The sequence below is a fragment of the Convolutriloba macropyga genome, chromosome 7 (assembly GCF_964194025.1).
Source record: "Convolutriloba macropyga chromosome 7, txConMacr16.3, whole genome shotgun sequence".
Classification (NCBI taxonomy): Eukaryota; Metazoa; Xenacoelomorpha; order Acoela; family Convolutidae; genus Convolutriloba; species Convolutriloba macropyga.
The window spans coordinates 45,230,067-45,244,576 of NC_134474.1; the positions used below are offsets into that span (position 1 = coordinate 45,230,067).

At 39.8% G+C, this 14,510-nt stretch overlaps 1 protein-coding gene across 1 annotated transcript in view; it reads left to right on the forward strand.

The window, feature by feature from the left end:
* The window catches only part of LOC142343046 (uncharacterized), a 174,991-nt gene extending 163,665 nt beyond the window's left edge, over window positions 1–11,326 (forward strand). Inside the window, exon 39 of the mRNA XM_075394732.1 lies at window positions 10,796–11,326. Coding sequence (XP_075250847.1) covers window positions 10,796–11,052 — 257 coding nt within the window. The 3' untranslated portion in view covers window positions 11,053–11,326. The remainder of the gene's footprint in view (window positions 1–10,795) is intronic.
* The last annotated feature ends 3,184 nt before the right edge of the window (window positions 11,327–14,510 follow it).

Genomic DNA, 14,510 nt, shown 5'->3' on the forward strand with positions numbered 1-14,510 from the left:
TTCTTCCATGTGCAGCTCGGACCACGGCAGGCAGGCAACGTACAGCAGAATTAAGTCCCTTCAACGTTGGTATTCGCTTTCAAACGGTCGCTGCTGATATACTAGGACCAGTTACACTAGCCGCATGGTCAAGAGCGAAGTACATTCTTGTTATGACGGATTTGCTCATAAAATATGCAATCAGTGTTCCACTTGTTGTAACCGAAGCAAAAGATATGGCCAAGGAAATTGTAGAATGCTGGGTCCTTCATTTTGGCGTGCCCGATGTACTTCACACTGACCAAGGAAAAAACTTTGGAAGTGACTTGATTAAATAACTCCGTAAATGGCTTAAAATGGACAAAACAAGAACTTCTCCGTATCACCCTCAGGGAAATGGCCAAGTGGAACAACATAACCGTGTAATTGCCGATGTTCTCTCAAAATATTGCGCCGAAAACCCTCGAGATTGGGACACAATGCTGCCTTATGTGTAATTTTGTCTTTTATACGACTATTCATAGGACGACAGGAGCCACTCCGTTTAGTCTCGTCTATGGACAGGAGTGCCAATATCCTATTGATCTGTTCTACCCGAAGCCCCACGATCAAGAAAGGACCCAGAACGAGTTTGTTGACTGGTTCGACAGGCAATTCAGGGAGGCCCATTCTCATACATGGGAACTTTTGTGAGTAAACCAAAACCGACAAAAAGATCAATTTCATAAGAAAGTTTTTGGAAAACCATACGAATTCGATGACAAAGTTTGGGTTTCCTCAAAGCATAAAGCTAAATCAAAAAATTTCATTCTTCCGTGGGAGGGACGGCACATTGTCCTTGAGAGAACTTCGGAAGTTAATTACAAAGTTAGTAAACCCCAAAGGCGTGATAAATGGCGTATCCTCCACTATAACTTCCTCAAACCATTCGTGGAATAGGAACCGGAAACGAGCGAGCGTAGAGCCACACCGTTTCGTTCGACAAATTTTTACGAGGAACGACTGGAAATTGACAAGTGGGAGCAATTGGATCCGGACCCAATTCCCCGGCCGCCAATATTGGACCCAAGAAATCGGATACAAGTCCCGCAGCCTGTCGTGCAACGGGAAAAGGAACTAATCAATAGTCCTATAGTCGAACAGCCAGCTGATCAATTGCGCGATCAGGTTGCCCCGGATACCAATAGCCGTGAAGATGATCCGGAATACCAAGGGATCTGGAATACTGGTTCAAAGGCAGTTGAGATCTCCCAGCGTCGGGGAGAGTAGATCTCCAGACGAAGAGGTTGAACACGCAATCCGACCGATTAACCAGAATTTAGTGGAAGAACCCGTTGAGCGACGCCGATCGACAAGGATCCGAGCACCGGGCATGCGACTGGGAATCGATGAATAAACACTTTTACCTCGTTTACTTAAATTCGTTACCCGGATCCCTCTTCCTTGCTTTTTATGAATCTCTGTTATTATTTAATATTGATTTAAACTAATTGATTCTCTGTATACAAAAAAATATAGGCTTTGGTCGAATTTGAATCACCTTATTTAACGTTTTTTTTAGGGTCAACGCGGTCATGACAGGAACAACGGACAGATTCCTGACTCTGAGGCTACTCTTCCTATTTCCCATGCTGAGATGTGCTATCTGTTTAACTACTAACCATTCAGCTGGCGCAGTCTTCACAACGGAAACCCCTGTCATCATTGCGAGTGCGCTGGAATCAACTTGGGGATCGGTGCCACTACCAGTCCTACCTGCCCTCAACTTAACATCTCTGGACATTGCTTTCCAGGAATTCCAATACGAATTTGCAATGCGATGGAAGAAGCATCATGGACACTTTTACCACTGAAGTTTTGATTAATACGACATATTTTGCACTGAAAGGATTGGAATGTTTTTCTTACCGAAATGCGGGAAAGGGCTGCAATATAATGAATGGAACAGCAGCCGGCTTGTCGAGGTCAAAGCGATTCGTCAAACCGCTGCTAGGTGGGATAGCTGCTGCTATTGCCCTTGCGCCAGTCCTAAAAGCTGATTTTTGTCACTACTTCTCTTTCTTCGGATTGTGTGGCCTTGCAGACTTGGATAGACTTGGTAAAGAGACAGAATTTCTGGACGGAGCGGTAAAAACGATAGCTCTTGAATCAGGGGAACGAATCCACCTGCTGGGCTACTCATTAAACAAAACTCAAGTCCAATTGACGATGATCAGTCATAATTCTACTTCCATAAAATCAGGAATGTTTTGGTAGAGCTTATCAATAACACCGACATTGGAGTAACACATTGGGGGGCCTGCTACAACAACAGACAGAGCTCAGCAGTGGTCGCTGCTCAGTTTAATGTGGGAATGACAAACTTCACCCAAACTATGCTTGCTTCGAGAGCAGAATTGGCGGCGTTCAAAGTCGGACATCACAATTTTGGCTACATCCTAAATGACGCATTGAGTAGTTTAGCTCGGGGCGGGCTATATTCCAGCAACAATCGTACCTCCAAAAGTTTTGTGACAAGTTCTTAACGGGCTCAAACTTGACAGGATGCAGGAAGCTATGCCCCGTTCTGATTTATTGACCTATTACGGCTTTGAACTATTAGATTCAACAGTACTTACAGAAACAGCCGTAAATGTCCTGATAAACGTGCCTGTACACCACACTAACGGATTTCATAAATTTTATCGCGCAGTTCCAGTACCTCAACCAATTGAAGACGGTTCGACAGTGACACGATACAGTTGCTCCCGAAGTTACTTATTGATATCGAAAATAAAAGATAATTTTGCCGAAGTTACGGAGGAGAAACTCATTTCACATTGTAGCCGCAGTAACCGTCTTAAACTATGTCTAAAACTTTTTTCAATGTCACGAAGTGGTGAATTTACGTGCCTTTCTAATCTGTTTTTCGACTTGCAAACATCAGTTCTGAAACTTTGTGCACAGCAGCTGGTAGCCCTGCCAAAGAACCTTACGCGGAGTACTTGGACGACTCAACCTATTTGGTTTACTCGCGATCCAGTGACTACAGACTACTCAACTACAGCTCATAAGCCTTCGATACTGGAGAGTGGATCAGTGGCTGCAAAAATTGCCTAATTCGAGCACCTTGCGAAGGACGTATAGAGAACCCCAGTTGTAGTTTGGTATTGTATCCTGACCCAAGAACTTGCCAGTACGAGACCGGACTCGTTGTAAGGATTCAACAACACCCCTTACTGCGGACTTTTTTCGGTGAATTGCACGAAATGGAGACACAACTAGCTGGAATGAAAATCCCAGATGTGTTTCGCGAGGAAGCTCACAGTCAAACGCTGGAGACTTTACGTTTGAACTTGGTTGATCTACCCGAAGGAACTGTATATGAAGAAGCTATGAAAACCATCGCGAAAACTTTTGCACAAGGAATTATCAATTAGCATGCACCATTCCACTGGCGGGCTTAGCAAAGTGGACCTGTCAGCTGGTTTGTATGGTTTGTGTTAGCTGCAATATTAGTGATTGCACTCTGGATGATGTACACAGGACTCTGCCGAGTAATAGTGAACAAAGCGTGTATCGAAGGGAATATGGCTGGTACTCAGACGAGTCCGAGAGCCAGAAGGAGTAGATTCAATTGTTGGGAGCGCCTACTGAGGGGAGACGCGGGTTTGAGTGGACAAGGGCCGATGAATTTCAGAATGACTGATCGCATTCAAGTGCCACCATACTCTGAACGCGACGGGATGGAATCAACTCAATTGGAAGACGACCTTGATGACTCTTTCATTTCGAGACCTCATCACCCCCCCCCCCACCGGATCCATTGGCAAAACGCAGAGGAGCAGGGACTACCGAGAGAAGTTGGCGTGCGTCAAGATTCTATAAACTGTAGAAGGGAAGGGAAGAGTGAGCCGATGACAACGGAAACTGTTAGTTATCAACTTCTTTTTATTTATCTTTCGCCCATCTTATTAAGGAAAGTGCTTTATTTGGTTCTATTACCCCTTTAACTGTAACTAGGAAAATTAACTTTTTTCTTACATTTATTCATGAGTGAAGTTCCGGTGCTTTCATTTATATACTCATTTGTTCAGTTACACACTTGTATGGTGTACTCGACAAATCCCGATACCACTAAGATATAACTTGCGCCCTAAGGCTGACCGAACTTGAGGTCGGCAAACAGTTCAACTCGCAGGATAAGCAAACAAATGCTTATATAGATAAAAAAACACGTGAAAATTGAGTTGACTAGCTGACCCAGAAACCAAATCATTCTACCCTCAGTAACTTTCAAAGCTAAATACCAAAAATGAGGGGCACACAATTCGAGTGGCACTGCTTCACTCTTGGCCGTCTTTTTAAAATTAGAGATGTCAAAGATAAAAGGAAGGGTCATTTGGTGGATCTCATAGATGGAAACGTAGTTCTTTTGGAAGTTGGGGAACCAGAGTTCTATGAGTTCCACTGCTTTCTTTCGGACCCTTGGTCAACAGAACCACGACTACCTATCGAGGCGGGGACTATGGATTTAGTGGATGATAGAAAACCGGAGGATAATTCAGGTACCCCCGACCAAGACTACTCAGTAGAAGAAAACTCATTCCAAGTAAAATACTCCCTCCATCGACCTCTAGCTCCAAATGAATTAATAAAAATCATTATTCGACCTGTAGAACGTGAAGATGCGAATACGTCGGTGGAAATATACAGGGTTCTCTCTGACTCCACGGCAGCGGAACCAGATTCCGAACAAGATGTTAGCGACGAAGGTGGACCTGAGATGCCTCCTTTCTACGCACGACGGGACAATCGATAAGGTGAAGTTGAATGGGAGGATGTTAGCAGCGACGAATTAACCGACAATTAAATTTAACCGATCGATCCAACTTAAGCGGGCAAAACTTATCTCTATTTGAGTTTGTTATCTAGGAAGTAATTAAAACATTTAGCCACAAAACCAGACATCAAAATCAGCGCCCATCAAAGCTATAACCCCGAAAAAACAACATTTCCATCATGGTTCTTCTAAGTTGGGAGTCGAAAGTTCTAGATTGGGTTGTCGTATTCCAGCAGGTACAATTTTGCGAGGATAGATTTGTTATTTTACAACTGGAAGACGAAAACGAAATATTGCTTTTACAGGATAGTCCGGCTGGCAAGGAATTTAAGTCGGCTATGTTATCTAAGTGGGTCAACGATGTGGGGAAGAAAAAATAAATAAAAAAGTAGTATATGGTCTTCGTGCTAACAGGACTAAACTCTGCCGTTTCTTGATAACTTTTATACAAAGCTTACTAAAGTTATAATTATACACTTAGAAAAAACAAACACGGTTCATTGACGAATGAACCGTTGCCCGCATTTCAATCAACACTTTATTCTCCAATCAATACTTTGTTACATTTATTCATGAGTAGTGTTCCAGTGCTTTCATTTATATACTCATTTGTTCAGTTACACACTTGTATGGTGTACTCGACAAATCCCGATACCACTAAGATATAACTTGCGCCCTAAGGCTGAGCGAACTTGAGGTCGGCAAACAGTTCAACTCGCAGGATAAGCAAACAAATGCTTAAATAAATAAAAAAACACGTGAAAATTGAGTTGACTAGCTGACCCAGAAAACAAATCATTCTACCCTCAGTAACTTTCAAAGCTAAATACCAAAAATGAGGGGCACACAATTCGAGTGGCACTGCTTCACTCTTGGCCGTCTTTTTAAAATTAGAGATGTCAAAGATAAATGGAAGGGTCATTTGGTGGATCTCATAGATGGAAACGTAGTTCTTTTGGAAGTTGGGGAACCAGAGTTCTATGAGTTCCACTGCTTTCTTTCGGACCCTTGGTCAACAGAACCACGACTACCTATCGAGGCGGGGACTATGGATTTAGTGGATGATAGAAAACCGGAGGATAATTCAGGTACCCCCGACCAAGACTACTCAGTAGAAGAAAACTCATTCCAAGTAAAATACTCCCTCCATCGACCTCTAGCTCCAAATGAATTAATAAAAATCATTATTCGACCTGTAGAACGTGAAGATGCGAATACGTCGGTGGAAATATACAGGGTTCTCTCTGACTCCACGGCAGCGGAACCAGATTCCGAACAAGATGTTAGCGACGAAGGTGGACCTGAGATGCCTCCTTTCTACGCACGACGCGACAATCGATAAGGTGAAGTTGAATGGGAGGATGTTAGCAGCGACGAATTAACCGACAATTAAATTTAACCGATCGATCCAACTTAAGCGGGCAAAACTTATCTCTATTTGAGTTTGTTATCTAGGAAGTAATTAAAACATTTAGCCACAAAACCAGACATCAAAATCAGCGCCCATCAAAGCTATAACCCCGAAAAAACAACATTTCCATCATGGTTCTTCTAATTTGGGAGTCGAAAGTTCTAGATTGGGTTGTCGTATTCCAGCAGGTACAATTTTGCGAGGATAGATTTGTTATTTTACAACTGGAAGACGAAAACGAAATATTGCTTTTACAGGATAGTGCGGCTGGCAAGGAATTTAAGTCGGTTATGTTATCTAAGTGGGTCAACATTTTGACGAATGAACCGTTGCCCGCATTCCAATCAATACTTTATTCTCCTTGTTTGAAGGATGTGTCCACACAAACGGAAAAAAAGAATATCACTTGGACGCCAACGATGTGGGGAAGAAAAAATAAATAAAAAAGTATTATATGGTCTTCGTGCTAACAGGACTAAACTCTGCCGTTTCTTGATAACTTTTATACAAAGCTTACTAAAGTTATAATTATACACTTAGAAAAAACAAACAGTTTGTAGAGCATTAATTAAAGTAGCAACAGCATAGAAAAAAAGGGCGTTAAGGATAGAATTACAAGTTTAAATAACTCAGTTTTCGTCAACCACCCACCAGTTCGGCCGATCTTGTGGCGTCGTGAAAGGCCACGGCATTTCAATGATGGTGGGTGGCACGAAGGCTATTGCATCGTACACCGGCTTTGTGAGGGCGCTGATAGCGTGGGTACATTGAAAAAAGACTGGAGGAATTGGCCTCATCCGCACCAATTCCTCATCCTACCTCTGAAGCTTCCGAACAAAGTCCCGGTGCTCCAAAGATTCTGGCTTAACTTCGACGCTTTCGCCGCCTTGCTTGAAGACGACACTTCTGGAAACAGTGGGGTTCATGGCCTTTGTCCGGTCCAGATTGACGACCGTGAAACCGACCGCCATTTCCTTCTTGAATCGGACAGGGTACTCCCCAAATCCAGCAATTGCCGTCGACAAGCTACCCATAGTTGATTGAGGACTAAAACACTCATATATCTAAATGAACATATATAATATATACAAACTTATTTAATCATAACAGTTTTTGGAAGAATAGGAAAACAGATTTTTGTTTTGTGAATTGATTTACTAACTAGACAATTAGAACTGAGGCGTTGATTTGTCGAAGATCACTGGAATCAATTGTGGGTTTTATATTGCCCTGGAAGAACGACGTATGAGGCTGCTAAAGCACACAGGAAAACCATGTAGAAATTGAAAAAAAAGAACTGTCAACGCACAAAGAATTTATTATATAAGATACCTTTGACTGGTGGAGATAGATCCAAGGGGAGAATAAAAATATTTTAAGCACTTGAGGGCCGACAGGACGGTTATTTAGTTTCCTAAAAGGAACAATTTTTGAATTTATTTAAGTTCAAATTAAACACCACCACAAACTTTGTAGAACCTGGCGAAAACTAACCTACACTTAGAGCAACTTTCTCAAAGATTATTCGGGGGATGCAGAAGGGAAGGGTGTAGAATTCAGTTCCTGCGTAGATTATTGACACCTTTATTGGTCGCAACTTTATCTTTCTCACCCAGAATTTTTGGGGGTAAAATAATTAGGTCCTAATTTGGACAGGTCTCAAATACAAATATGCGTCTTAACATTAGGGCTAACGAAACAAACACTTAGGACTCAAATACCTTGTTCTAACAAAGATAAGACCGAATTAGCACACAGATGACCAACAATACCAAAAGTGGAGTTTTGCACGGCAAATAACACCTGATAAGAGGCACACAAAATTGTGGCGCGATTTGGGGCAAGGCAAATAAGACCAAGATTATTCGAGTTGGAAAATCTCGAGGTCATTTTACATTAAAACTTAGCCCGTGGAAACAACAAACAAAGGAAATCAATTTATTGTCCTTATTTTTTCATTAAAAACTGAACTTAGCTAATTGCTATTATTGGCCTTGCTCCATATTACACTTATTGGTCAGGCTTTAATAAATTGTAGCACTATGGACAACAAAATCGTAAAGGCACGACATTGAAAGGCCCCAATAAAACTACCTCCAGTGGCTGGAAAAACGCCACGGGCCGAGCACATTCGAAACTCCAAGACGAAGGCAAAGAGGCGAACAAAAAGCGGCAAGTCTAACAAGGGAAAAAAGACACTCGCAGCGAAACAAAACGGGCAGCCAAAGCAATCAAGCGAGCAACAACAGGCACCAAACGATCAACAACAGCAGCAATGCGAACAACAACAGCAACGCGAACAACAGCATCAACCTTGTGATAGCGACTTCTCCGGAGACGAAAAAGCCGAGCAACGAGCGCTATTGGAAATAAAGAAGAGAGTGCAAATTGAGCGTCCATATGCAGTGTAAAAGCAAACTTTAATTTAATTTAGATAACTGTCATGTGTGTGCTAGTCCGGTTTAATAAATTATGTCATCGAAATTGAACAACTTACCCCTCATTTTGTTGGCTTAACACGAGCAATAATTTAACAATGCATTGTTCCACCGCTCAGGCCTGCCTTTAAGTAAATTCCTCCTCTATTTGGGCCCATTTTGTTTCCAGTGTAACAATCCCAGTGGGCTTGATCGAACTCATTGGTCTCAAAAAATATATAAATAATGGTTCTAAAGGTTCGGGCTAGCATTCTCAAATCTGTTGTTGTAACGAAATTAAGATCATCTGGACCATTAATAAGAGGGCAGCGCCCATCAGATTTAATAAGTGGCGGTCCGGGCCTTCTTTTTGTAAAGAACAAATTATCTCTTCAATTTTTCGCCTTGATTAGGGTTTCCGGTCAGAATTGTGCTAATTGCAGCGCACACGCAATTGTAATCAGGATCAATAGTGTCCACGGTTTTAGGGATAAAAGAAGTAGGATCTAACGAAGGGACGTTCTTGAAGCAATTGTTTTCCAGTAACGGCCTTTCGTTAATAACTAGGCCTAATTCGCAACAAATTCTATCCAGTGTAAGGCGATAAGCATAAACTAATGGATCAGTAAAACAGCGATGAGTATTTTTTCATTGCAATAATCACAGTTACGTACTATTTCTCGAACCATAGGCTGGACCCCCTGGACATCGTAAGATTGTCTAACAAGCCGTTCGAGCTTAACTGCTTTAAATTGCTCGTGGTCCCGATGCAATATTTGTATGATAATTTTTGCATTCCTGGAATGCAACACTTTAAGTCCAGTCTTTCTATTAATAAGAATTAGTTTTGGTTTGCAAAACCGACTGCATAATTGTTTAAAATTGTGCCTTTTCTGTCGATTAAAACTGACATCTTGTAGAAATGTTCTACGACGATGAAATTTGAGAATAGACTGCTATAATTGGAATTCCATTGCCGCTCTAAGTTAGTAGGTAAATGAAATTTTTAATGCTCTTATGGGGATAACCCTTAGCTTCAATTCATCGGTGCAAAAAACCAATTTATACTTGGTTGTTTTAATAACTACATTTCAGTGAATTTTTATTTCCTTTACTTGGAAAAGAAATTCATTATTGCGCGCATCAAATATCTTTTTTAAACAGCTCTGAGAGAGCAGAGGGGACAATAGTCTATACTTAATTGTCAGACGAACTCACTTTTCTTCGAAGAACCTTTCAAACTTGATAGAGTTTTGGGCGCTAGCCAGTCCCCAGCTAGAAGCCTTCTAACGATAAAAATACAAAATTCTACATGAGGTCTCAGACTGGATCTGATCAGACAATCTTTGAGCGCGGACGGGGGGAATTCTTCGCACGAAATAAATACTATCGGAGAAAATTTCGTGCACACAAAACTCTGCGCAATGGTGTGGATATGTCCCAAATGGTCCGAACAGAGCCCTGGAAGGGTCTCATAAGTAAGCATTTTGGTCTGGGCGATCTTATCAGGTGTCGTTTTGAACTGGAGCCTCGGCCTGGTAAACTAAAGTCTCTTTTAAAATGAAAATCAAGAAAGAAGGCTGCTTGAACTGATTAATGCTTCTGTTTGGTCAAAAACTCTAACTTTTGTCATCAAACTGACTTTTTTTGCCATCACTCCATTTTTTTGCAAATTCGTCGAACCAAGCATCTGGTAATTGTTCCAGCGGAAACGTTATGGGTACCCAGATGCATTTCAGGATCGTCGGTCTTTCAAAACATCTTTTACTAATTTTTTCAGCAGTTTTTACTGATTTTTTGGCAGTTTTGGGGGCTACTTCTGCTTTTTTTTTCTCGTAAACTCCCGTTTTCAGCAAAAATTTTAGTTTTGTTTTTTTTCGTCCAAGAAAATGACATTTCGCTGCGTGGCAGCTTTGAAACAGTAAAAGAACACAGTTTAAGCCTCTTTCTTGTGTAAGCGAAAGAAAATGAGAATGAAATCTTTGAATTTTTACGCTTTGCTTCATTAGAGCTAATCATGCGTGAAAAGCACAAACCATGCTGTACGTAGGTTTTTGCTATCATAGTGAATCGTTGGACTCAACACTGTTGGTCTCAGGTGTAATTTGTGGAATAGATTGAAATTGCTCTAAACAATTTTATACCCAATATGCTATTCTTTTTTAGTCGGAATACACTGCATAACACGCGAGGATGTGACCGTTGAGTTCTGCGAAGGCGAATGTGGCAAAAGCGAAATGAAGATAGACCAAGAAAAGATGGCAAATGAAGGCGTTGTGTCTATCAAAAGAGAATGCAAATGTTGTGGAGGAGTATTCGCTATGTCTACTGTGTCATTCGTATGTTTGAACGGAGAAGAGATTACACGCGACTTGCCCATTTTGGTAACCACGTGTGAGTGTTTGCCAAACTGTCAAGACTAGTCTCTGCCATCTATACTGATATCATAATACACCACATATCTTTCTTCGACTTTTCAACCAGACAATATCTGCTGTTCGGGAACTCTTGGAGTTGATAAGGACTATATCTGACTTGAAGGGTGTTCGGATTGTAAAACTCAGAACGATAACTCAGAACTAAAAAGAAATTTTAGCGCTCTCTGTCCTGTATCGGTGATGGTAAACATTCATTTTACTTAACACTGGTGCTGATAATAATTAATTGAGTTAATAATTGGCAATATTGGTGCGTTTATTTTTGATGTTTTAAGGCGATGACCAAGCTCACTGATCGTTGAAATGTTACAATCCTATTCTAGACCAGGAATTATTGAAAGACCGTCCTTCGCCGATCAAAGGCATGAAAAGACTATCCTCAACAGCCTTTTATTATGACAAGAATTTGTCGGACTTTGCGTGATGTCCTCGACTTCGGCTGGAACTAAAATAACCGTCCTCGAATTTGACTAGACAATAAAACGTCTCCTGGAATTTGACTGGATCAGTTTCAGTTGTTCTGGATATTGACTGGAGAATCAGCGATGTCTTTGGATATGGAGTTTGGGCCTGGTTTTTTCTAGTGCTGTTCTCAATTTTCCTGTAGTTTGCTGTTTGTTTGGTTTAAAATTTTCTGTTTTGTTGATTCCTTTTTTGAAGATAGAGTTTGGGCTTCCTTTCTTTGCTACTGTTCTGCTCATTTCTCCTATACTTGTTTGTTTTTTTTGTTTGTAAATGATTTGCCATTTTGATGTTTAGTTATAGTTTGGAGATAGAGTTGGAGCCTTGCTTTTTTTGCTAGGGTCTCCTCAATTCTGCTAGAGTTGTTTGTTTTCTCAGTCCGGTTGCGAACAGGAGTGGAACACACCCAGAAAAACTCAGAAAAAGTCGGGTTTTCCACATGACTAGAGAAAATTTTCCGACACTGCAATAGCTATTTCATCAGTTCTCTTGCTCGACCTATGAAAAGGCCCTACTCGAGTTTCTTTGGTTTATGAACAGGCACTGACTCGACTATTTTGGTTTATGAGAAGAATTTGGAGGGACCCAGTTTGTAATTTAAAAAACTTGGATGGACCCAGTACCCAAGTGTATATAGAAAGAATTTGGCTCAACCCGTGAAAAAATAGTGCTCGATAAAAACTTATATGAAGAAATTTGGCGGGAGGACTTATGAAAAAAGTTATCCATGACTTTAACTAGGGCCCTCAACCGTGTGATTCAAATAATTATTTACACCCCACCAATAAGTTTGAATCATTGGTCAAATTTGAGGTCGACAGAGTCCAAATTACATCAGTGCTCCGTTTCCCCAAAGAGAATATTGGATTTATTCTCTCAGGTAACTCACATCTGCCATTTAAAGATCGCATTGTTACATATTTAAATCTGCCCACTTATTGCAGCTGGTTTTATCCAAATTTGATGGGGCTTTTCCCCCCTCATTGAGTCTTATCTTCAAGGGCGGGCAACTGCATTATCAGGATGAACATCAAGTACACTCAAAACAAAACTCTTTGCCCAGAAAAGATGCTTGATAAAAATGCATTTGTCCTTATGTTTGTCTCTGTTTGTTCTGCATTCATTAGTTTTAGGACGGTAAAGTAAGTGAAATTATTGCGGGACTAATAATTAGGATCTGGTAGTGCTCAACAGTAGTAAAAAAATCCGATTACTCAAAATTTTGAATACCTTTAAATTCAAAAACAGCTTTTTGTCTAAAGTTTCTTCCTTTAGTGTAATTTTTCTTCAAATTAAGATATCTTCTACAAAAATATTGATTCAGAAACACATTTCACGCCATAAAATGAATCAGTTTTGTGTTCCTAATAGACGAAAGGCAATAAAATTACTAGTTCTGGTCTCATAGGGAAGCTTACTATAAAAAAATTTTGAATTCTATTGGAGAGCTGTTTTTTAGAAAACTTTTCATATTTTTTTTTGTTTTTTAAGCCACCTAGAGACTAGTCACTTCTCACATCAAGATTGCAGTCAGATTAAGCCCAATGAACAAAAAATTAGTTTTTCAGGGAATCGCTCATGTTTTATTTTGGCTTCGAATCTCAGTTTTCGCAAATTTCAATGAAATTTTGAATTTCTTTTTGTGGTTTTACTAAATTTGGAGTCCTATGGCATAAATTCAATGCTAAAAATGCAATAGATTTTGTAATGAGCATTAGGTGTACCTATCTACAGCTCTGAGTTGACAGCTAACGGCTGTTAAGACATGAAATATAATTTTCCGAAAATATTTTTTGAACATTAACCGATCTTAAACTTGTTTTCCTGATTTGTAAGTCAGTGTCAGTGGTGACTGGAAACCCTTCCTTTCTACTGCAAGCAAAATTATTCCGTTTAGCCGTTGTATCTTGTAACTATTGTTTTTATGACTTCGATGCCACAAGATTTCAACAATTTTAAAAAAAAAATTGGTTATTTTCGTATTTTGGTTGCTGTTGAAGTCTTATCTTATTATCCTATTTTTGATAGCTCCAATTCGCTTCGAGAAGACGTTCAATGGATCATAGACAAAGTTTTTTTGAGAAAAGTTTATGTTTCGATTGGCTTCGACACTTTCTTCTCGCTCTTTTCTACTGAATTTTTGGTTTTTGCCTGTATTTGTTGTTGTTTTCGTGATCATAGACTTATTGTGATGTCTTATTGCTAATTTATTCATGATTAACATCCTCTTCAACTCCTTGATACCTATTTGAGGGTTTTTTTTTACTTCCGTTGAAAAGTATTGAATTCAATGTCTGTTAATTCTTTGAAAAAACCTTTCCAAAATTAATTTTGAGTTTTAACGGATCTTAAAAATATTTTGAAGAACTGTAATTTTGTCTCAGTATTGATAAACCCCTTTCCTCTCTTTCCACTGCAGTAAAAGTTAATCTGATTAGCGGTTTTATCTGCTAAGTATTAGTTTTATGACTTCGATGCCACAAGATTGCAAAAAAAATTTTTAAAATTTGGATAATTTTGTATTTTTGGTTCCTGTTGAATTCTTATCACATTATCCTAAAATTGATAGCTCCCCTTGGCTTAGAGGAGAAGACGCTTAGTGAATCATAGATAAGGATTTCAGATAAAAGATTATGAATTAAAGGGCTTCGACAATTAATTACGCACTTTCTCCTGACCTTTTAGCTTTTGCCTGTATTTGTTGCTTTTTTCAAGGTCATTAGACTTTTTGTGATGTCTCATTGATTAGCTATGAATGAAAAAATTCTTGTTTTTCCATCGAGTAATAACTCAGCGTATTTATTGAATTCCGTTGAAAGCTATTGAAATAGATGACTGTTAAGACAAAAAAATAATTTTTTTGCAAAATTTACGTGAACTTTAAGAAAGTCTCGGAAACGATCTCAGACTTCCTTTCTACTTCAACCAAATTAATCTACTTAGCGGTTTTGTCTTCTAACTATCGTTCTTACGTCTTCGAT